At 37.3% G+C, this 24,440-nt stretch overlaps 1 protein-coding gene across 2 annotated transcripts; it reads right to left on the reverse strand.

The window, feature by feature from the left end:
• Window positions 1–93: 93 nt before the first annotated feature.
• LOC119828898 (HEAT repeat-containing protein 5B) lies at window positions 94–23,653 on the reverse strand. 2 transcript variants are annotated; one of them, XM_038351204.1, is made up of 40 exons: window positions 23,412–23,653; window positions 22,387–22,520; window positions 21,969–22,180; window positions 21,741–21,888; window positions 20,857–21,074; window positions 20,156–20,253; window positions 19,705–19,868; window positions 19,230–19,363; window positions 18,893–19,043; window positions 18,413–18,544; window positions 17,863–18,013; window positions 17,209–17,397; window positions 16,807–16,925; window positions 16,165–16,301; window positions 15,701–15,882; window positions 15,379–15,473; window positions 14,658–14,818; window positions 14,053–14,227; window positions 13,526–13,792; window positions 12,734–12,923; window positions 11,793–11,956; window positions 11,024–11,162; window positions 10,332–10,514; window positions 9,886–10,001; window positions 9,622–9,733; window positions 9,171–9,352; window positions 8,405–8,529; window positions 8,002–8,122; window positions 7,554–7,842; window positions 7,008–7,199; window positions 6,499–6,597; window positions 6,144–6,267; window positions 5,858–6,009; window positions 5,285–5,581; window positions 4,721–4,930; window positions 4,134–4,273; window positions 3,160–3,367; window positions 2,772–2,786; window positions 2,317–2,462; window positions 94–1,988 (listed from the first exon to the last, which is right to left on the reverse strand). In XM_038351204.1, the coding sequence occupies exons 2-40, from the start codon at window positions 22,510–22,512 to the stop codon at window positions 1,815–1,817; spliced, it is 6,237 nt and encodes a 2,078-aa protein (XP_038207132.1). In that variant the 5' UTR covers window positions 22,513–22,520; window positions 23,412–23,653; the 3' UTR covers window positions 94–1,814. The 2 variants fall into 2 exon arrangements, with proteins under 2 accessions (XP_038207132.1, XP_038207133.1); XM_038351205.1 differs by lacking the exons at window positions 2,772–2,786; window positions 23,412–23,653 and having other exon boundaries at window positions 22,387–22,512.
• Window positions 23,654–24,440: the final 787 nt, after the last annotated feature.

Consider the following 24,440-nt stretch of genomic DNA (forward strand, 5'->3'; position numbering starts at 1 on the left):
TCCAAAAACTGTGTGATAAAAACGGTACATACACATTGAAATGATAAGCTACTTTATTGTAGTCGTCTAAAAAGGTCATTAAATTAAAGACACTTATTCTTCATACATTTATTTAGATTAATATCCTTATCTAAAGATAATAGTATATGTTAATAGTACATTAAAAACTAGTGTTACGGAATCAAGCCTCATTTAAAGACAAAGGCAGTGCTTTATAGGAATATGATTCGGCATTCCAGATACAAATTTAAAATAAACAGCATAAAATAAGGATAAACACATTTGTATTTTGTTTTAGTGTCCTAAAAATTTATTAATATAAATTCTACAATACAATTTATTTTAGAGCCAAGCTCTCTATTACATCATTTATAAATATTTTTCTATTATATATTCGATATACTTAGTTTTTACTACCACAGACTATATCATTGACGTTTATATAACTGTCTATAATTGTTTTAATCTATGTAAATTTTACAGCCTGGTGCGTATAAGAAAACTACTTATTGTAAATTTGACAAAAGTTAAACTATGATTATGTAAAACTGCAGATTACAATCAGTTATTATCTGTAATATTACGTATAATTCAAAAAATTTTGCTTGGCACTTTTAGCCCCAGGCTTTTAAATATTAATTATTTTCTCTTACTGGTGTTACTGGAATAACTGACAAGTCACATTTTTATTAGTTCCAGTAGTGAGTACTACAATATGCCTAATTATATAGTTCTATAAATATAATCATAACGTTATATTATCTAAGAAATAAAATATTTATTGTAACTTACACCTATCGTCTATACATCGACTTTTCGGAACAACACAGCTATTTCATTGTTATAATAATCTAACTAATAATTCACTATTATACATTTTTCGAACGAAAAGTTTTGTGGGACATCAGTCGCTTATTGCATTCACCGACACACTATTAAGTCTTTACTAATTTAATATTGTCAATTATTTTTATAGGAACCTTACATGTGTCAATTATTATTAAGTTAAATGGCAAATTAAAAAAATGTCCGATTGAGAAGTCCTATTTTTAAAATGACTTGTTTACGCCGTATATTTTATATGAATATATTCGCGATTTTGTCTATTTAACAAAATTACAATTTGTCATATTTGAGACTTTTAAATATAAGGGAATTAATACAAATAATGTGACATTACGAAGAATCAAACTTGAAAAATAACATAATTATCAAATTAAACATTAGTGCAGATAATAAGTGATAAAATACAATTATAATATAAGCAACTAAAAATATGTTATATTTTTAAATCCAAGCAACAATGTGAAATTAAACGTGCATAATTATAAAATAATTTATCGAGAACATAACTTATGCAGATACACTTTAAACGTAAATATGACATAACATAGTAATTAATATAGTTTAATTCAAATCGCAAATGTGTCCTACTGACATAAAACCAAAGAAAATATCACATCATTCCCACTTCTAAAACTTATTTAACTTTCTACTTTTCAAGTACACATGCTAACGATATCTAATTGTTTTTGATTTACATTAGACACCACATGTACTTAATTTTAATTCACATTTATTTTGAGTATATAATTTTATAAAGAATTCATTACAATACTTTTAGACCTCATAGTTATGACAATTTAAGATTATTCTAATAAAAATATATCTATTTACTAAGAGATTGACCATTAATTACCTAACGAAATTACCATGGAAAAGTATCGCCAAGTAGATGTTAAAAAACATGACGTGATTAATAAACTCTTTCAAGTTTAGTTAAAAGTTTTATCTCCTTTCTCTTAGTTATACATTTATCTGAAGTCACTGAAGTCAGTTTTCAGTTGTATGGCGGGTTTGTTGGGTCTGGACTCGAACACGGCCCGCGTCTGGGCGCCGGTTTGCCCGCGAACACTTTGCCCCGCTTTCACTGCATTTTCTAATTTAGTACGAAGCTCGGAGGATTGTTGCATTATCGTTTTGAATTCCTGGAATATATACAAGATAAAGCAATCTACATATCATATTAAAATTGTTTCACTGAATTTGAAATTTTTATGCTTTTAGTGCCGTAATGCAAATCATAGTGAAATAAACAACTATGATGTCAATATTAAACTTTTTGTAACTGGATTAGTCTCTTTATAGTTAACACTGAAGGCCTTGATATAAATTAGATCATATAGCTTTTCTTTGCCATTAAATTTATTTACTTGAAAATTGTAAATAAAAGCAATAATAAAAATCATACAAATAGAATCATATAACATAGGAACAAAAAAACATTGTCAAAATTGTGGGTATTCAAACAAATACCTGCGGGTATTGCGGGCCGATCTTCATAAGCCAGTTGAGTGCGAACTCGTGCAGCGAGCGGACGTGCGGCGCCGCGCTCGTGAGCGCGCTGCCTTCGCGCAGGTACGATATCACGATGGGCACGAGAATCCATAGCAGTTGGACGCCTGTGAACATAACGCATATTGTTTATTTTTAGTATCTGATGGTTGGAATACTTAAAAAATATTTCTTAAAAATATAGTGATAACGACAATCAAACATAGACAACAAGAATCTACAAAAATATTATGGCAATTCTAAAATGCTTTAAAAAAAAATACAATTGAACAAATAAATTTTTGAGTTTGATATAAACAATAACAGAATATACTTCACATATTGACAGATATAAAGAAGTTTTCTGTATAGTACAGACTGTTCGCCAAGCTATATATTCGACTTTTTCTTTTAACTTATTCGCAAGTTTATCTTACCTTTATGAGGATCATCTATAGCAGCACAACAGATGTTATATAATTTAATACGACATTAAAAGAAAATAATTTGAGATAAGTACATATTTCATGTACATTTATTTTTTTTAAACTGATGTTATATAAATTTGCACTGTTGATTCAAAACTATTAGTGGGTTATTTTGTTTTACTAATTAAATTATCTTCTGTGGCCATGTACGGGTCGCTCGTGTAGCTCGACTAAGGCAAGAATAGATATTGTATATCCAATGCCAAACGAACTCTATCCGGCTGTCTCTATTTCATTTCAAAACCGCTGAACCGATTTGGATGAAATTCGTTATAGAGATAGTTCGACAGCCGCCTTGCGGAGCAGCGGGTAAGGGAGCGAGGCGGGGTGCACTCACGCGCGTCGTCGGGCGCCGCCCGCAGCAGGTCGGAGAGCGCGGCGAGCGCGGCGGTGGCGGCGCGCGCGAGCGGCGCGTCGGGCGCGTGCGCCGCGGCGGCCGCGCGCGCCGCCAGCCGCGCCGCCAGCGCGCGCGCCCACCACGCCACGGCCGCCGCCGCGCCGCCGCCCCACACCGCGCGCACCACGCCGCAGCACGACGCGAACATCTGCGCCGCGACATATATATATATAAACTTCTCCACGAATTAAAGCGTTTTCAGAGGAATCGATCCGATATCGGAGGATAATGTATGAGTTATGTGTCTGTCTTTCATATTGTCCGATCCGATATTGGACATCGGATAGCCGTGAGTTATCGGACGATATAGTGTGTGTCTAAACTGTGCCTGTGTGAAACTTTCGAGCGAATGGCCGGATCGGAACGATTTTTATCGGAAATATGTGAATACGCTCTTAATCGCCCGCTTTTGCGCTAACTCACAGGGTTGTCAGAATTATTTCTAGTTAAACGTTATTACAGTATTTAATTTAGTAAAAAAATATTGTTTGTTTGAATGCGAATCTCACGAATTACTCAACGGTTTTCAAAATTTCCACGGTCGATTTCGGAGCGGACCTCTAGCATATTTTTACTGTTTCCATAAAAAATACGCAAGCAACGATATCCCTTTATTACAATAGACAAGTATATGATATAATATGACGCCTAAAAATCTATATTTCTATATATCTAATATATAAAATACCTTTTTGTTTGCCATACTCCTCCGAAACGGCTTGACCGATTTTGATGAAATTTTTTGTGCTTATCCGGTATCTATGAGAATCGGCCAACATCTATTTTTTATAACCCTAAATGATAAGAATAAGGCAGAACAGCGTTTGCCGGGTGCAGCTAGTGTATATATATATTGGCAATTGACGTTCTACTAGCGCTGCATCCGGCAGAGAGCTGGAAGGGGGGGCGGGCACCTCGTTGTCTCTGGTGTCGAGGCAGTGGCGCAGGTGGTTGATGCAGGGGTAGTGCAGCAGCGGCAGCGGCGGCGCGCGCGCCAGCAGCGCCGACATGGCGCGCGCGCCGCACACGCTCTCTATGCGCTGCTCGCTGTCGTCTGGAAACACGCACCGACTTCAGAAAAGGAGGTTGTCGATTTCACTGTTTTTTTTTTGGCTCTGTTACCTCAGAATTTTCGATTGGGTGAGCTGATTTTGATGTATCGTTTTTTATTTGATAGGTAGTGGGTACCGAGTGGTTACATTTGGATGTGATCTAATTCCGACAATTTGAAGGCAATTGAGTTTTATGTTAAAAAGGTTATCACTTGGCTAGGACTATGGATACAACCTAAACAGAATTTACACTATTTCGATCGGACATTCGAGAAGTCTTAGGATTGTGTCAAATCGTTCGAACAGTTAAATATCCAATTTTCCAATCCCACATCCCATTCATACATCATAATCCACTCAAAAACGCAACTTTTAATTTGTGAGCGTGCACTGACCCTACCGAATTACATTAAAAACAAAACTAGAACAATTTCCAAACAAACCCATACCAGTCTTAACCCTCTCCACGAGTTTGGCCAGCGTAGAGTGCAGCAGGCGGTCGTGCTGCGCGCGCGCATCGTCCGTGAGCCGCGCGCTGCGGCACTCGGCCGCGCGCTGCAGCACGAGCACGGCCGCGTCGCTCGGCGTGCCGTCGCCGCCGCCGACACGCAGCACCTCCGTCGCTATGTACAGCACGCTCGGTAGCACGGACAGGGCGCCTGTGGAAGGGGAAAAGTGAACTTAAGAATTAAGATGATTTGAATTCTTTAAAAATTATATAACCTCGAACGTCGAATTTACATCGTTTTTTCATGTATTGTAATGTATCACACACTATCTTCGAGTGTCACTATCGTCAACGCATTTCCCAAGAACTTGCTTTTTTATTGCAAAATAAAAAAGAAGGAAGAACAGTGAATCTTCAAGATTTGTAACATATTAAAATAAAAACTGCTTGCGTAAAATCAGCCTAATTGTTATAAAGTAATCGCAAACGCAATAGTATAATTTTTAACAACAAAATTTAGAAGTACTCTTTGTCATATTCTTTGTTCTAAAATAAATTCAGTCACCCTGCGGACTAGTGAGCGAGGCGAGCTCCGACATGGACATCATGCTCTTGACGAGCAGAGTGTCCCCGTGGACCCCGAGCCCCCTCCTGACCCCGATGACCCCCACCCGGCCCTCCTGCTTCAGCGGGCTGAGGGTGGGCAGGCGGCGCACCAGCAGGCACAGGCACACCTCGAGGCAGGCGAACACGAGCGACTTGCCGGGGGGCAGGTCTCCGGTGGGGCCCCCCTCGCCGAGCGTGTGCACGGCTTCCAGCACGGATTGCGGGATCGACCCCTCCGGCTCGTTTGGAGCTAGTTCTGGAAATAATGAATCATTTTGACCGACAAAATCCACTACATAGTATAAAACAAAGTCGCTTTTCTGTCAGGCTGTATGCTTAAATCTTCAAAACTACGCAACCGATTTTGAGAGCAAATTTTTTACACTAACTACAAGAAGGAACATACAAAAAAGTACACCAAAAATAATAAAAAAAAATCCACTTTTTTACAGTACAACTGAGAAAGATCATCAATTATTCATATAAACACCTGTTTTTTCAATAATATAATATTTTATATAATAGAACAAACCTTTAATTTTCTGCTGCATTTGCTCATGTAACTGCTCTCTAGCGCCAACTATGACCAGTTGCAAAACATCAGCAGCCAACAGCAAAGCTTCAATGCTCTCTTGTGTTAAACCGGTGCGATGTATTATCTGACATAATTCTATCGCTAACGCCCTGAAGGAAATTCAATGAAGGAAATCAGAAATGATCATAATATAGGATACATGATATAGGATACTTTCTAAAAAATATATTTCAGAAAGCACCGGGTAATTCTGAAAGCCAATAATATATTTACTATAACAAACCTGTCTTTAAGAAGACGAGCTCTATTTTCGGGCGCATCTAGTAAGGTAACTAGAGACAACAGCACGGATATTGTATTGTCCACGCTCATGTCGCGTTGTGCACATAGCGCTTCCATGCAAATACCTGGGAAATGGGAAAAATTATGCTGCTAAATTAATTAACAGTATTTATATTTGTTTTAAAGTGTATTATAGTAAGTGTAGTGTATTATGAAAGAAGTGAAATTGTAGTGAAGTGTATAGTATTTAATTATTGACACTTTTTTTTTTTTGGTAATTTCATATAACTTTAGTAACTTCATTAAAATTTCATAGATACAAAAGTAGACAAAAGTTCAATAATATAAAAACTTACCAAAAAGAAGGTGGAATCTTTCGTCAACTGGTTCATAGAATTCAAAGTTTCCATTCTCCGATTTTGTCGTTTTGTTATCAACACTGTTATCAGAATTTTCTGTAAAAAAAATTAAAAAAGGAAATAATTTTCGAATGAATCATTCTCAAACAAAATATCTTCATGAGCGACAGCATATCACATAGATAATTAGTTATGAAAAATGGCAATGCACACAGATAAAATTTAACACTAGTATTTTTCATTCACACTATGAGATATAATCAATTCATACATCAATTAGTATTCCGCCTTATTTGGAACACACTGTATCGCATTAAACCTGTAAAACAACCCTTCTAATCTGTTGATTAGAGTAGCACTGTAGTGCTACAACACGGGTTCGACGACTGGTGAACACAAGGCGCTTCAGTACCTTTTTTTATAGTGGGGAAATCTTGTGGGGGAAGTCGTGGGTTGAGTCAAATTTCTACCGACTGAAACCCCACTTGTGTTCCGTCGAGCCGTACCTGCGTGCGGGTGCGGTGGCGGTGGCGGGGGTGGGTGCGGGTGCGCGCGCGCGGCGGCGTAGTGCGCGTTGTAGCGCAGCGCGGCGGCGTACAGCAGCGAGGGCCACGCGGTGGCGTAGTGCGCGCGCGACGCCTCCGCCGTCTCCGCCGCGTAGAACGCGCCGCCGCCGTGCGGCAGCTGCGACGCGAACTCTGCGGTAGCAAATTTAATTATTATAACTGAATTGAACTAGACGTAAAGGTTGGAAGAGAACATCAGGTTTCTAACATATACGGTCCGATTGAAAAATTTCTCCTTTCGTTGAAGTCGGTTAATAATAAAAGTTTGTACTATGCTCGCATAACAACTAAAATAGAGGGCAAATTAGTAATGCCAGTAAAAAAACTAAAGTAATATTTTTCATCCATAGGTTTAAATTAGTTTTTATTTTGCAATTATTCATTTATAATTGTAAAATGTAATTGTAATTATATTTCAAGAAAAAATTTATAATATGTGAAGGCAGGCAGTCTATTAATTCTATGTCAACACAAAATAAATCTCACCAGGCGGCAAGCTCAGTAGCGCATGATCCCTCAACGCAGCGAGCCAATTCTCGCTCAGACTCTCCAACTCCGGCTCGACCAGCTTCAGCAGGCTCTCGCCCTTGGATTCGAACTCGCCATACTCATCATCCTCCTGATCGATGACCGAATTATCCAATTCATTGTTGTTCTGCATCACTTGGTTCCGCCATTTAGCTATTTCCACTTTGTTGTTGACCTGTTTGGTGTCTAGATGCTTGACGTAGCTACCTGGTGCGCTGTCGTTGCTCACCATTGCTACTATGTACACCTAGAAATTTGATACTTAAGTGTACTCAAAGAATTAAATAAAATTGCATTGTAGAATTTGAAATAATATAATATAAGAGAGACATAAAGAGAGTCATAAAGAGAGAGAGAGAGAGAGAGAGAGAAAATAAACATTACGTGATTGAATTGATTGACTTACTTCAGCCCACGCTTTCAGAATAGACAGCTTTTCCAATGTCGCCATACTCTCATTGTATATTAGAGTCGTATTTCCTTTCTTATTCAATTTATCCAAACTGGAAACTAGCAGCTGATGGACTCTGAAATATTTACGTAACCTCAAATTAACTATGTGTATATATTTATTATCCATTTGAACCGAGTTAGTTGGACAATGAATTTGGACAATTCCTAACTATAACGAATTACAATGTTTTTTTATAGTCCAATACTTACGTTAAATGGTATTCATAGGCAAGAAACATATAACCGCTACAAGAAGATTTACTGGTGAAGAACAATTAAATCGATAGCACAATGTTAAGTTTTCTGCAGTTACAACATTCAAAGAAACCCCTTAATTAGTCATCCTAAACACTCACCTGCGCAAATCATTTATATCCCTGGCAACACCGCAACCAATCCAAGCGGAACATACGTCACAAGCGGCAGCTGTAACATGGGATGCTGTATCACCTGCAAACGCTGGCCGTACCGCTGCGCCCACCTGTTTAATAAATACGTTTTTATCTTTACTAAGAACAGTTTCGCCACTTGCTGACGATGTTTCTCATAGCGTATTTGACGTATATTTTAATACATTGTTTGGCATTTCAACGTATACGCTAAATAGAACATATCCAGACACTGACACAGACGAAACCAGCGCTTAATTTTTTAGGTGTCTAATCATAGTATGTCTGACACTACACTTTGTCTCTACACTTCAACAATATCAATTCTCTCCTTATATAGGACTCAGTCTTATTTTAACCAAAACTGAACGCCAAAAGAAAGCAAAGATTACGGCATGTAGAAATTAAGAACTTTAATTTAGTAATGGAAGAAAAACATACTATAAATATCTATACTAACTATATAACAAGAACTACTGGCCCAATTTGAAAAATTCTTTCAGTGTTACATAGCCCATTTATTGAGGAAGGCTATAGGCTATATATGTACCAAGGGCGAAGCCGGGACGGACCGCTAGTAATATATATACAATATAATTTTAATATTAATAAAATATATATTATATTTATAATTTTTTGCGTGTTGATTGTATAATTTACTTTAAGTATATACAATTTAAAAATTGGCTAAAACACCTTAATGCTAGTGAAAATCTTTTTGTTCCAAACAAACCTGAGCCTGATACTGCTCCATCAGCAAATGTCCCGGGAAGTCAGGTTCAGGAGCCCTCGCGTATTGCTGTATGATCATCTGGAGAGTTTTTAGCCCACATAGCCTTAGTGCGTCCGACTCGCCAGTCGCGCCGACGAACGCCATACGAACCAAGTCTGATAGATGCAGAGAGAGGTAATCGCCTGGAAAAAAAAAATCATCAATTTGACAAGAGATCGAAATTTATTCTAAAAATATTGTTGATTCATACAACTTTTAATTTTTTTAGTCTGAAATCGAAACTCTGTGATGTTATGAAGTTAAATATTCAATATACTGATTAAGTGTTTAGTACCGACCTAAAACAGAAGTATAAAACCCTTAAAAACCCGCCAAGATCAAGAGAATAAAAGATCAAGCTGCAAATAACATTAACGAGTTGTTATACATTAAAAACATCAACATAAAATACCTGAAGGATCTTTCTGTAACTTCTCCTTCGCTTTAACAAGATCGAAGTGCGCTGCTTCACCGGTAGCTTCGCAAGCCGACATTATTTTCTGAATACACTCCATTGCAAACACCTAAGAAGTAATAAAAATACTTACAAATAAGCACAAGAATTAAGTTTATTCTTGAACAATCTAAAAATAAATACATTTTTTTTTCTGTAAAGTTATAATCACTTTTTAATAGTATTAAAACATTATTTATTCATGTGCGATTGAACACTGACCCGTGTAGGCCACCTCGGCTGAACAGCGGGATGGGTAGACTGCTCAGACTCCGCGTGGAACTCAGCCTGGTCGTCATCGCCTTCAAGGTCGTCAGTGTCCGGGTTGTTGCTATCCTCTGATAGGTAAAAACATTCGATTAATTAATTCTTAAAAACGTCAAAAAATGCCCTAAAAGCATATTGAAAATCGACCAATCTCTCCCAATATTGTACACTAGCTTTACATCCGCGGCTTCACTCGCGTGGACAAGTAAAATAACAGTAATTGTCATACATATCACATATTTAATACAGCGCCATCTATCGAAAATCAATCACCCGATGAATAATATACATAATCGATGAATTTCAAACAAACATCTATATTTACCATTAATCAAAATCTTCGAAGACCCAGTACAAAATCTTTATACAAGTCTCCCATTGGTGAATAAATTACTACTCACCAAGTTTAACGGTGAGCACTCGTTTAGCCAACGCGAGCCAATCCTTCACGGTGCCGTTGGCAGCAGCGGCGAGCAAGCAGCAGGTGAGTGTGTCCCGGGCATATGATATCGCACTCTCGTCCCTCTCTGTGTCCAAGTACGCGAACAGCGCCCCGGGAAGGCCTGTCTCTGTTATTACTACACCTGGGGATTGATAAAAACATGATTATTATATACTATATTTTGGAATTTAAATAAAAACTGTGTACACAAAACTGTTGACAAAATAGTTGAATAGCAAAGTTAAATAATGTACAGTCTCCCTGTGACCACGCTCGCTGTAAAGTGTTCGAAACGTCGGGTTAATAATATAATGAATAAATCGCGTTTAGAATCCGTTTAAAAGTCGTTAATTTCTAAATGTATAATACTCGCGTAAATTCAAACACAAGAAAATACTAAACAATGTGTTTAAAAGTGAAATTTCTGCCATACTCATAACACTTTTAACCAATAAAATATAAAAGAAACACTATATACATATATATATATATATATTTTTTTTTTTTTTTTGTAATATGAACATGGGCTCGAGAGAAATTTGGATTAAGCCTCAACCCTCTAAAAATCAAATGGTTATGTTTACAACAACAACTCTATGAGATTATATAAGATTAGACGTGAGAAAAAAATTATAAAATATTTACACATACCACAATATGGTTTAACTGGCACATGGTCCTTCGCCAACATAGCATATTTGCAGACTTCAGCTGCTTCCCGCTGCGACAGCTGTCTGAGGCAGCACAATGCCGCCCGACGAACTGACAGCTCCGGGGATGATAAGTCACGCTAAAATAAGAACAGAATACCTAATTAAATAATGTTTGAGTTTATAACTCATCATACTAAATTTATACTTCATATAAATTAAAGCCTTAAAACGAGTGTACAATTAATTAATCATATAAAAAGATTTCTAGATTTTTTATAATATCTATTTCATTTATAGAGCCTGTAGCTTTTAGGGATCACATACAATGTACATATCGAACGGTGTAACAATTTTTTAAATCGGTCTAGTAGTTTCCGAGATCAGCGCGTTCTAACAAGCAAACACTTCAGCTTTATATAATCGGCATGGATTACTGGCAACATTTAATAGTATAATTCAAAAATGATATACACCGTATTTTTGCCAAAATATTTATAATACTATTTTCCCATTACAAAACAATCCTAGTATTTTCTTGTGTTTGATTTTACGCAAGTATTATACATTTAGAAATTAAAGACTTTTAAACGGATTCTAAACGCGATTTATTCATTATATTATTGATCCGACGTTTCGAACACTTTACAGCGAGCGTGGTCACGGGGAGACTGCTATAATACTATAATGAACTAATCGCGTTTAAAATCCGTTTAAAAGCTTTTAATTTCTAAAACAACCCTAGATACCAACTATAAAAGCGCACTCACACAGAGCGCGGGCACGAGCGCGTGCGCGGTGATGTGCTGCGGCGCGAACATCTGCAGCTGCTGCATGCAGCCGGCCGCCTCGGCGCGCGCGCCGCCCGTGCCCGCGCCGCTCTCCTGCAGCGCGGCGCACGCGCACACGAACCGCCCCACTGCGCCGCTGCACGCTGCACGTCACATACGGCCATAACATATAGATGTACTTATAGAGCGTGCTCGTATCATTTACTATTTATTAGGTGTGCCCGTGGCGGTAGTTGTTTTCACGTACACTTTATCTAATTATGCGGTCTTAGCGTGAAATTGCAATATTGCCTATCTGGATAAATTGGCTATCCAACGCTTTATTGTTAAATTTCATTTTCTATTTGACCGAGTTATTAAGATTAGTACCAACAATCACGATCGAAAACGATCCGTAAACGTGTTATGGAATACATCAAGTCGTGATATAATACATATTTAGCAATCTGCTTTTTCTGCACTAGATATGTTATTGTCATATGACATCACACTATTATTATAAATGTGAGTTTGTTTGTTTGATGTTTGTCCGTCCATGATACTGAAACCACTGAACGGATTTTGATGAAGATTTGTATACAGACAGGGTATGAGCTGACTTGGGTGATAGGATACTTTTTATCCCGATAAAATGCTCCTTTGGGATAAAACAGGAATCTTGATATCCGGACGGAGTCGGGACGAGCATCTAGTTTACATTAAATCTAAATAAAACAGTCTTTTAGTTCACTGAACCATGTTGTCTCTGTATAGATGTTTACTTTTTTAAAGAGTCATACATGGTCGCGTTCTGTGCTGTATCTTCTTTTTTATAGCATAAGTTTATTTTTTATGTTTTTGTTGGCAGCACAATGTGTTTGATTGAATAAGTGCATAATACACGAACTAAAAGCCTGTTCTATAGTGATATATATGTATACTTTGCAGGTCGGGGCCGAGCGCGGTGATGAGCGCGGCGAGCAGGCGGGCGAGCGCGCGGTGCAGCGGCGCGCCGGCGGGCGCCGCGCCGAACGCGAGCCGCAGCGCCGCGCCCACCGCCCACTCCGCGTGCCCGCGGAACATCGGCCCCGACGCGTCCACCACCACCGACAGCCCGTGGATCGCCCACACCTACAATCAAACATTTTTTTTTAAATAACTACCTATATCATACTAATATCCTACCTCCTACTAATATTATAAATGCGTGTGCTTGCTCTTTCACGCAGAAACTACTGAACCGATTGCAATGAAATTTGGTACGTAGATAGCTGGACAATCCAATTAAATTTTTATCCCGATATTCCTACTGGATACGGACTTACGCGGGTGAAACGGGTATGTAATATAGACCATCTGATATTAAGTCGTCACCATCGCCCCATACACACTGTTGGTATTACTTTTACGTTTTATATGCGCTCTTTTCTGAAACGAAAAATATTTGTTCAATATCGAGGTAAAAATGATTGAAATCATCGGTCCGGACGCGTTTGTTACCTTCTAGAAATATACATAGATATGAATCGTTAGAAACGGACAAGAGTCCATTGATCGCCCACTCCTGGAGACGAGAAACCTCCAGTGAATGACGCGCATCTTGTTTACCCACAATTACCATCGTATTAATGATACATGCAAATAAACGATAGCATTAAAAGCCTGATTTTTTCATAAAACTATGTTCATGTAGTCAGATAGTGAGATAGTATAGTTAAATTTTCCAAACTCACTTGTACATCGACCGCAGATGTATCCTGCGCCAAAGCCCTCAGCACCGGCAGCGCCGCAGCGCTTGAAGCGGCGCCCCGCGCCCTGTGCACCGCGCCTACAGCGGCTGCAGCGGCTGCACGCGCTGGACGGTTGGCGCTGCTTCTCGCCAGCGCTATAACGCGCTCGCTGAGCGCTTGGCTCTCGGCTTCGGTGACGCAGCCGCAGAGTCGGCCCACGCATGAAGCGGCTGCGGCTCGGACTGTGGCGCTGTTTGCCGATAGACCCGCCTGGATAGTTAGGACAAAGACATTTTAAAACGTATATAGGTATGTTAATAAAAATAATAGGGTGGATTTAAATGAAACATAGAAGATGTAAAAGAATAAATTCAGGTGCATCTAGTATTTTTCATAATTGGCTTTCTTACTCATAAAACCTGAATTTATTATTTTAATTTTTTCGAGCAATATTAAAAAAAAAACAAGATCTTTTTTCAGAAAATGATAAATAAACAAAACTATTGGCTCTCCATGTCATAATCACTTACAATAATAAGCTCAGTACAGGTGGTTTTCACAGCATCTTGACCCAGAGAAGTTTTCATTTCTGCGAGTGTACGCAAGGCCAACAACAACGCTGTGTACACATTTATTTGAATAGCCTCTTGACGAGTTCCCTTCGACATCTTAATGCACTCGGCAAAATGCTCTAGCATTTGCTGTCTGAAATAATACAAAAAAATAAATATTTACCATAGATATTTAGAGAAATTTGCTGCGCACGTATCGAGAAACTGTTTAAGACTTTACAAGATATTATAATTTGATCAACTTTTAGTTGATCGCTATCGGATCAGATACACATTTTTGTCTTTTTTATGCCATAAGCGGCCAACTTAGCTGGGAGTTTGCCTGATGGTAAGTTATCACCACCGCCCACGAACATTCTCAGAGATAGTGCCCATGCGAATGCGCTGCCCACTTTTAAGGGGATAGGGATAAGGAAAGAATTGGAAAGAAGGAATAGACTGGGAAGGGTGCGTAAAACGAATCGGCCCTCCGGCTCCCCCACTCACTCGAGCTGGCTTAATTCGTACCGAAACGTGCTCGACTCCCACAAAAGATCAGATATTTACAGCAATATAAAGTATACCTATGTTTATTAGCGGCCTTCGAGAATATCTGCGGGAAGAGCGTGACGGACGCGTCTATGACGGCCACGCCCAGCGGCTGCGCGCCGCGCAGCGAGCGGTACAGGCAGCACGGGTCGTGCTCGAGCGCGCACGACCCGCTCGCGCTTAGTGGTGATATTAGCTGTAAGTTATATTTGTCATTACTATATAATCACCAATATATAGAAGTAGTATTCGAGTAGAAAAATTCAGGATCTTTAATTTTTGGCGGCCTGACGCGGCCATTTCATCTTAGTTACTTGAAACTTGGCACGGTGATTTCACATAAATGATTGAAATATAAAAAATATTTTTAACAGAGGTTACTAACACGAGATCGCCTCTACAAGCCTTCAAAAGCTACCCATGCTAATTGAATTCGTGATTAAAGTGCATTTTCGTTTAATGAAAGAGATACAACGATTTAAAAAGAATGTGGGTAAATTGAAATTTGATACTTAACTCTGTTCAAATTGTCATTGCCACATGTAAGAATCTGATGTTTCAAAAAGGTTATAACCAATACACGTAGAAATAAATTGCTCGTCGTTACTGAGTTAACAGGGATTAACACATTATGTCCTTCAAATCCTAGGTTATAACAATAACAAAGCAATTTAAATGAATTATTTCTTTTTTAAATGTACGTAGTGGAATAATTGTTTTCATATAAACTAAGTAACAAGAAATATACAATAATACCTGTTCTTCAATGTCCGCATGGTCTGTATCATAAATCCAACTCTCTTCACCCAGCAGTATTGTATCTCGGGGATGCATCGCATGCCTCAGCATTCCTACGTGAACATGGAAGTTATTTAATAAGAAAAAACGATTAGAATAAAAAAAAAATTAAAAAGTCTTAAACTTCTAAGTGTATTATATTTTTTATAGTATTATATAGTCACCTAAAGTCAAACACAAACATAATTTACAAGCAACTTTTGTTTTTTTATTTTATTTTATTTTATTTTTTATTTTATTTTCGGCACGTGCCGTTAGTTCCACAAGCGGGCGCACTCACCCGTGGCGACGGTGGCGCCGCTCGCGTCGGCCGAGCCCGCCAGCTCGGCGGCCAGCAGGCGCAGCAGCGGCGGCGCGGGCGCGCCGGCCGCCAGCGCGCCGCACGCCTGGTACAGGCGCAGGCGCAGCAACGCCGCTGGCGCCTTCAGTGCGCCGCCATAGTTGCGCACCACGCCGCCCACGCTGGATAAATTGTTGGGATCGTGTTTATTTAGTTCATCATCATCAGCTCTCATATCTTCCCACTGCTAGGATACAGGCCTCCTATGAGCGTGCAGGCCATAAACCACCACACTGGCCACGTGCGGATCGGCAAATGTATGTGACACGTGACATTTCAAAACTAGACTACATCATTTTAATGGGATTACACCTGTTTCACATAGCAAAAAGCTAACAAACACAAAAAATACAATTGAATGGAGAATCTCGCTTTTTTTTGAAGTCGGTTAAAAGATTACATACTTGGTGAGAACAGCGACAGCACCATCGATGGGCTGGGCCAGCCGCTTGGCCGTGTCGTCGTTGTTCACTAGCGACGGGCAGTGTATCAGCAAACTGTGCAGCGCTGACAACGCGCCCGCACGACCTTCCAGCGTCACCTTGTTCATGTACACATATATTAGGATCATGTGACAACAAAAAATTGTGTAAGCTCAAACATTAAGTTCTAAACAAAGCGCGATACTGTATCACAAAACTTTTTTATTTATTAAAGAAATTAGATAAAATGTTTAATATATTATTACTTTTCACGACGTAACATGGCATTTGTAAACTATTACAGCTAATAAATAGTATTCATTATATATCTTAATAAATGTTGAAGTGACAATAAAAAAACTAATAATCATGTCTGTGTACAGATATTATATCCTAAGAAATTTTCAAATGATAAATTAAAGACATTTATTTTTAATAAAAATCTAAACCTTCAAATTCACAGAGATAGACCTAATTTTAATGTGACCAAAAGAAAGGCACCAGCTTAAAAAAATCATCACAATCGGTTCACCCAGTCGAAAGTTCTGGAGCAACAAACACAAACAGCAGTTGAATTGAGAAAGTCCTCTTTCTTTGATGTCGGTTAAAATAAAAATAAATCACCTGCCAAGTAAAGGCATCCCCTCTCGCTTTTTCGGATTCCAATTCTTTGGCCGATCTCGGGAAACTATTTCTCCATAACAACAACATACGCGGCAACAAACCACGCACCACTGGCACACCTATAATTATAAAAAAATTTAGTTAATTGAACACAAATTTGTTCAGGAACAAATAATCCACAGTATCTATTCCTCTTAAAATAAACTCAAACATTTATTTTTTCAATTAGAATTCTTATAGAAGCACTTTTGAATAGTCATAACATAGTTATAATATTATTAATAACCATATTTTAAGCACATCTTGTCCAACCGGTGGTAAACAATTAGTACTCATATATTAAAAAGATTTCAAAACGGAATTAGTCAAAAGATAACTTGTTCAGATGGAATAAGTACTTACCCAAAGTGCAAATAGCGCCTACGATAAGCCATCCAGCGTTAGTCCTAGCTGCTGTGAGGCGACTACTCTGTCCGGCTGACCGTAACAATTGTTCTGCCGCGTTAAAAGCTATTTTTCCTCTGCCGTGAGGTACTCCAAGTGGCGATGATCGAACAGCCCCTAAGATCGCTGCGAGGGCTGCTGAATAACCTGTTATAATAAAATAGCGAATGAAAAGTTATCATAAGGTGATTGTCACATAAAATGTTAATAAATAAATTATAGCTGTGGTGACACACAAATTTATTTCATTATTAAATAAATCAAGAAACAACTATTCATGAAATGCAAACCCTTTTTTTAGTCAATGAGAGAAAAAATGATATTCCGTTACTTTTATAGTAAACAATTACAACTATTTTGGGAGAGTCTAAACTATTTAGAGAGTGGAAAGTTCTGAACTAACATTAAAGTAACAAAGCCAAAAAATACAGTCGAATTTAGTACCTCCTTCGTTTTTGCGACGTCGCTTCAAAAGTGATACTTTACAACACGTATAACACTTATCACAAACGCACATGAATACGCACACGCGCACGCGCACGCACACGCACAAGCACCCCACCGCACGGAATACGGATGTCCAAGCATATGTTATTTAGTCTCACAAGTCACCTGATATATGGTGCGGCGTGGGTCTCGGCACATCGAGCGCGTCGCAGGCGCGGTCCAGCAGCGGCGTTATGAGCGCGGGCAGAGCCTCGCAAACGCACCGCACCGCCGCCGCCGCAGCTAGTCGTGCGGCTACGCACGGATGTTCTAATACCTTAAAAGATAATTATGACTAATGAGTTATGAATTTTTTATCAAAATTAATATTTTCATTGGTTTGGTTGAGTAAACTAATTTGGTAAATTTAAACAATTCGTTTACTATTCGCATGATACATTCAAATGAAGTCCACTTTAAAACGGAACTTTTCAAAACAAATAATGTATGTGTATTATCTACCCTAAGTAATTTTTTGTCAAATATTACCTATTCATATTATAAACGCCTATATTAGTAAGTATGGATTATCTCGAAAACAGCTCATCATATCTGTATGAATTTTTATACAGGGGTAGTTGGTAGTCTTGATTATCACATAGGCTTTTCATCCAGATAACACGCGAGTGACGCCGTGGGTTACAGCTAGTAAACTCAAAATGCAAAAAATACATACCGTAAATATAGTATCAATCATTTTCAATGATGTATCAGACACAAGATTATGTACTGATGTACCCAGTTGTAGTGATAGTTCTCCAGCCTCCGTCAACGCACATACCAACAAATGCTGACTGAACAATGTCTCCTAAAACAACAAATTAATTGCGAAATTTTAAAATATAATTCCCCATAAATATTATTAATGCGAAAGTTTCTCTGTATGTCTGTCTCTTGTTCACGCTTAAACCACTGAAGTGGTTTGGATGAACTTTGATGCACATATGATTTTTGTGAATTTGTATCACAATATTTTACACTGTCATATCATACCATAACTTTGCTTCTGGTGTGATAAAATTAAATTAAATATAAACATCGCTCATACTAAAACAGAAACTCTATTTTATTATTTTTTATAATTTAATTAGTTTATGTATACACGCCTAAATATCCTAATAACTAAAAATATATCAAAATATTTAAGAAAATTTACCTGATTGCAATCCTTAGCATTCTCCGGGTTGAAATCAATGCTGTTCATTTGTTTAGCGACAATTTGTATAATTTCGCGGCAAGCAGACGCCTGCGCTTTCTCTCCAAGCATCTTTCCAAGTGTGTTTCGTAATATGTAATTTATGCATTTTCTATAAAAAAATTATATGTTTAAACTCAATATTAATAAAATATATAAAGATAATAATAGAGAATTATTTTCCTTCACTAACTAAATAATAGAAAAAATAAGCACTCCTAAAAAAGCCAATAAGTAGATAAATGCTAGAAAATATATGATAAAAGCTTCTTTTAAAGATAATAGCGTAGTTCCTTGCCTTGAATAAACCGCATCAACATGGGAGCTTGCGGCTTTCGGATTAGCCACTAAATCCAGGACATGTGCTAGAAACGTAGTCATGTTACGTTCCAGCCACACTCCGCCCATATTTTGTACAAATATCACATAGGCCTAAAAAACAATCACATATTTGAGAAAATTTAAAGAATAGAAAAAAAAATTATCACGCAGCGGGATTCGAAGCCGTGTCATTTTGCCGTGCCGTGTCATTTTCAATAAAATTTAAAAAATATAAAATACTTTTCAATGTGTATTATACTATACACTAATATTCTAACAGCACTCTTAAACCATACCACTTAAAGTTCAATTTAAAATGACTTCAATTATCTGACATAACTTGTTACAGTAGTATGCTTCATAATGTTACAACAAGAGTTCCTGGGTTATTTAACAATAAAAAATGTTTTAGTTTAGGCAGTAAAACACATAAAAAGGCTGATCATACTCACATGAGTCACGCAGACTCTCACTTCTCTATTGACTCCAGAACCAGATTTAATTATTTCTCCTTTTAAAAAGGAAGTGCCGCCACGAAGAAATGCACCCATCAACAAATTTAACGCTTCGTCCAACGATACTACATTTTTAGGTGGATCTTTCTTGTTTTGTTGTACTAAAACAATCAGTCACAATAATATTTTCATTTAATTTATTCATTATATATATTTCATAGTAGATAGTAATTATCGTCTTAAAGTAGGTTCGTAGAAGATATCGTAGTTAAAATACAACGATTTCAAAGTATAACTACAAATCAAGTGTTGTAATTTATTTTACAATTATTTATTTTCCGATATAAACCGATATGCTTTATTATATTTTCATAGAAATCCACCAATATTATTTTTCTGTGCTTCTCCCAAGAACCAAAACATTACCTGTATGCCCTTGAAGTCTTACCTGATTGCATTCCCAATTTACTCTTATTGTTGAGATTTGTGGCCTCGCCTGCTTGAGTCATGGCTATAAGAGCTCCAAGCAGTTCTGCCACAGCACATCTAAAATATATCATGATTTACAAAATATATAAACTATTTTGAAGAATTTTAATTTTATTATGTATGTACTTTGTCTGATAAAATATCCAACTGAGTACAAATGTAAAAATTTAACATGCACAATTTGATTATCGATAAATTATTATTTTTTGTATAATTAGCAAAAGCATTAAAAAGTGTAGTCCCATATCTCTTCGGTTCGAGTTAACGAAATTTCACATAATTTGTATGTGGGAGTCGAGCTCGCTTCGGCACGAATTGGGCCAGCTCGCACCTAGGAAGTACCACACACGCACAGAAGACTTTCGTATAATAGTAGCATGCTACTGTGTTTCGTTCGGCGTGTGGAGGAGTCGGAGGCCTATACTTTTCCTTACCCCTCCCAGTCCTTTCCTTTATTCTTCCCTTTCTTAATCTCTTTCCAATTTAAAGTCGGCAATCCATTTGTAGATGCGTAAGGCCTGCAATCGTGCTAATTCTTCATGTGCGCTTTAAAACGCCTTTCCAATTATTCGTGGGCGTTTTTAGCGCTTACCATTGCCAACGATGACAAAAAGAAACTTCAATTCTCCGATCGATTTTTTGGTGATGATAGAGCCTTACCTAAGCTGGTAGTCGCTAGGATGCGCGGCTCGCAAGCACGCGGCGGCTATCGCGTCCACGTCGGCCGGCGTCAGCTTCTGCAGCGGCAGCATGCTGCGCAGCGCGTGGGCCGCGGCCGCGCGCACGGGCGGCGAGCGCTCGTTGAGCAGCGCCGCCCGCGCCGCGCGGGACACCTCGCGCAGAACGTTGCCCGCCGCTGTACCCATGCCCACGCATATCTGTTGCGGAATACGGAACCGTCTCAATTCTCCGAGTACTTATTATTTTTGATAATGCATGAATAAACTATAGTAGAAGTTTATTGTACTCTATAGTCTATAGGCAACCTAACTTGTATAATGTTGCAAATTGTCTTTAGTTTCCTCTCGAGCAGAAATGCATTAGTGACGTCTAGAGAATTTTTTCCTTCGCTGTAACTATGTCCTCATATAAAAAGATCGAAGAAAGATCGTCGCTAAAGGGCACTCACGTCAATAGAAATAAATTTGATTATTTATCCTTTACCCCTCAAAAGCGGGCAACGTATGCGCAGCGGTCCTACATGTGCAAATGTTCATGGGCCGTTGTGATCGCATACCATCCGGCGGACCACCAGCTCAAGTGCCCACTAATTAAAAGTAGTAACTTAAAAGTTACACACATTAGATTTTGTACAATGGTATCATTTTGTGCAAATCTATTTCGGCTTTTCATGTGAAATAAATTTTTGGCACTGAACACTTAGCATAAAAATTCTATATGTTGCATTCTTTAAACATCTTTAATAAATAAAAATTCACGTACCTATAATTTTGAACAGCATTGAAAATGTCATAGGTATGTTTAACTATATAACTGTCAATGATAAGATACATCTAAATTTTTTGCTCATAATTTAACCATACCTTTTCTAATGTAATCATAATCTCCAGTCTTGTTTGAGATTCAGCACTCTTCAGGGACCGTACCAGGGTTGACACTGTTTCCTCATATGACCGACCCATCATTCTACCCAGCTTCTCATACATACTCCCCAAACAACATATAGCAGCACTGTAAAAATATATCAAATACACATAAAAAGAAATATTATATTAATAAACATGAATATGAATAGAGAATTTATTACTTACAGTCTTGTCGGCAAGTACGATGGAGAATCATCCTTAACTTTTATGATATCATTACACTTATTAACAGTGTCAAATAGAAGAAATGTATCTCCCACCGAAAATAGTGTAGCTAGGCATCTAGCTAGCACCCGTCGGGCTGGGGCACCAAGATTCTCTCTAAAAAGGTTGACCAGCTGTGCCACCAGTTTTTGCTGACAGTTTTTTATGTCGGACTGAAAGTAAGTATTTGTCCATAAAATATAGGTTATTAAAAGTTTTTATGATAAAAGTACTAATTTATACATTATTATGTAATTCATACATATCTACTAACATTTTATTTTAAAGAAATTATTTAAACAAATTCAAATTGATTCAAATAATAATCTATAAGCTAAAAATTTTACATATATAGCATTTTATATATATATATATGTACCTTATGTGCAGCAACCAGAACCTTGTCCAGAAACCGCAGCCATTCAAATATGAAATGCGGCTTCTTGTCATCCGGTAACTGCTGCAATGCAGTTTCATTCAGAGTCAGGGAATGTGACACCTCCATGGTTGAAGCTACAACATTTATTCAATTGGTAATTAATATGTATATGTACCTTATTTTCAACAGTGATGTTAAATGGTGTAATCATGCTTGAAATTTTTGTTATTAGTTAAATATATCATTATTCTCTTCTACAGAAAAGGTCACAAACATCCATCACTCTCCATTACCAACAAAAGGAATTAATTATCAATCAGCTGAAAACCCATTGAGTTACAAAACATCAAAAAAATACAGTTAAAGTTGCAAGAAATATTTTATCAAATTAAATTATTTAATAATTACAATGTCCAGGTCAGCAAACTGGTCATTAAATTATAATCCATAATTTACTGTATATTTATTAGGTTTGAAATGTAAAAGGTTTTTTTTTCATTATCAAGCTGTTTTACTAAAGTGTATATGTTGCTGGCATCATAATATTCAACTATATTCCAAGAACCGCTTCCTTGGTACAGTGGCTAATGTGTGAGCATAGAATCGAGAGGTCCTGGTCTTTCCGTTCCGGTATTCCCACATGTCCGATGTCCACATGTGTGTGACAAGGATAGTGATTTAGTATACAACTGTTCAAATAGCTAGAATTATAATTCCTATTCGAATGTGTATATCATATAACAAAATGAAAATAAGAAACCACTAACAGTATTTTAAAGTTTAATTTGCGACCTTCGTTTTCCAGGTCATAATTCAATAATAGAGCATACATGCCGCAAATATAATCCAATCAAATTATCCTACACAACATAAACAATGGCATCACGAATGAATCAGCGCACACTGATGAGATACGAAACTTATAGCAAATTGCACAGATTATGTACCCAGTTCCCCTACAACACGTCCGTTACTTTATATTAAATACAATTTTTTTTACAATCATCTGCACATCAATCACTTACCAAGGTACTTAAAATTTTCTTGCTAAAACACTATTCACATAGTTGAAGATCGATTGTTATTGTGGAATATTATTTGTTTAATTTAAATACAAACTTGTGTTTTTGTTTTTAAATGAAACTGTTTACGATACACAGTAAGAAATGCACGAAACTTAGTCCGTACAATTTTCTTCAACAATTTGCGAAAAGGATGCTGAATACTGATAGGGGATGCCTAATATTGTTTAGAATTAATTGAAATTTGACACTTGAAAGACGATTGGTGTGAACACCAATATCATTATATGTCACTTAACTGTCAAATTTACATAGAATATAAATACTTATAATCACTAAATGTATATTGCATATTATACGAATTAAATTTTTATCTGATGTGATGTGATGTCCTTTCGTTGTGATTTGTTTCGTCAGATAGATTTTGTACTTTAAATTAAGGCTGAATTTCTCTTATTGCATTTTATAAATGCACACTTATGGAAATGCATAGTAAGTAGGAAACACGGAAAATTATATTGAAGAGATACACAATGACTCTTACAATATCAACAAAATCAATAACAACAAAGGTAATGGCAAAATTAAATAAATAAATATACATTTCAAATGTACGGCCACCAAATAGAATCTAATTCAGCGTATGCTGAATTAGATTCTATTTGGTGGCCGTACTTTTCTTCCTTTACTTTACTTTTCAAATTATTATTTGTAGATACATAACTTTTGAAAATTTTGCGGTCGCCCGCTAAGCTTCCGTTTCTGTGGGTTTTTCAGGATGATAGTACTACAACTACTACTGCTATTACTACTTTAGGTACTATCACCCATTCAGGGCCTCAAACTGTATTCACAACAAATGTTATGTGTATCAATTCGGTTATAAGAGTACATTGTCTAAACAGAGAACAATTTATCCAAGTTTTTACATTTTTCTTGCTTTTATACCCGACACCTACATTATATTTATATCTATGCGAAAAGAAAAAAATAAAATGGATTTTTTTTTCTTATATGACCTATATTGATATG

Source organism: Zerene cesonia, chromosome 9 (assembly GCF_012273895.1).
Source record: "Zerene cesonia ecotype Mississippi chromosome 9, Zerene_cesonia_1.1, whole genome shotgun sequence".
Taxonomy (NCBI): domain Eukaryota; kingdom Metazoa; phylum Arthropoda; class Insecta; order Lepidoptera; family Pieridae; genus Zerene; species Zerene cesonia.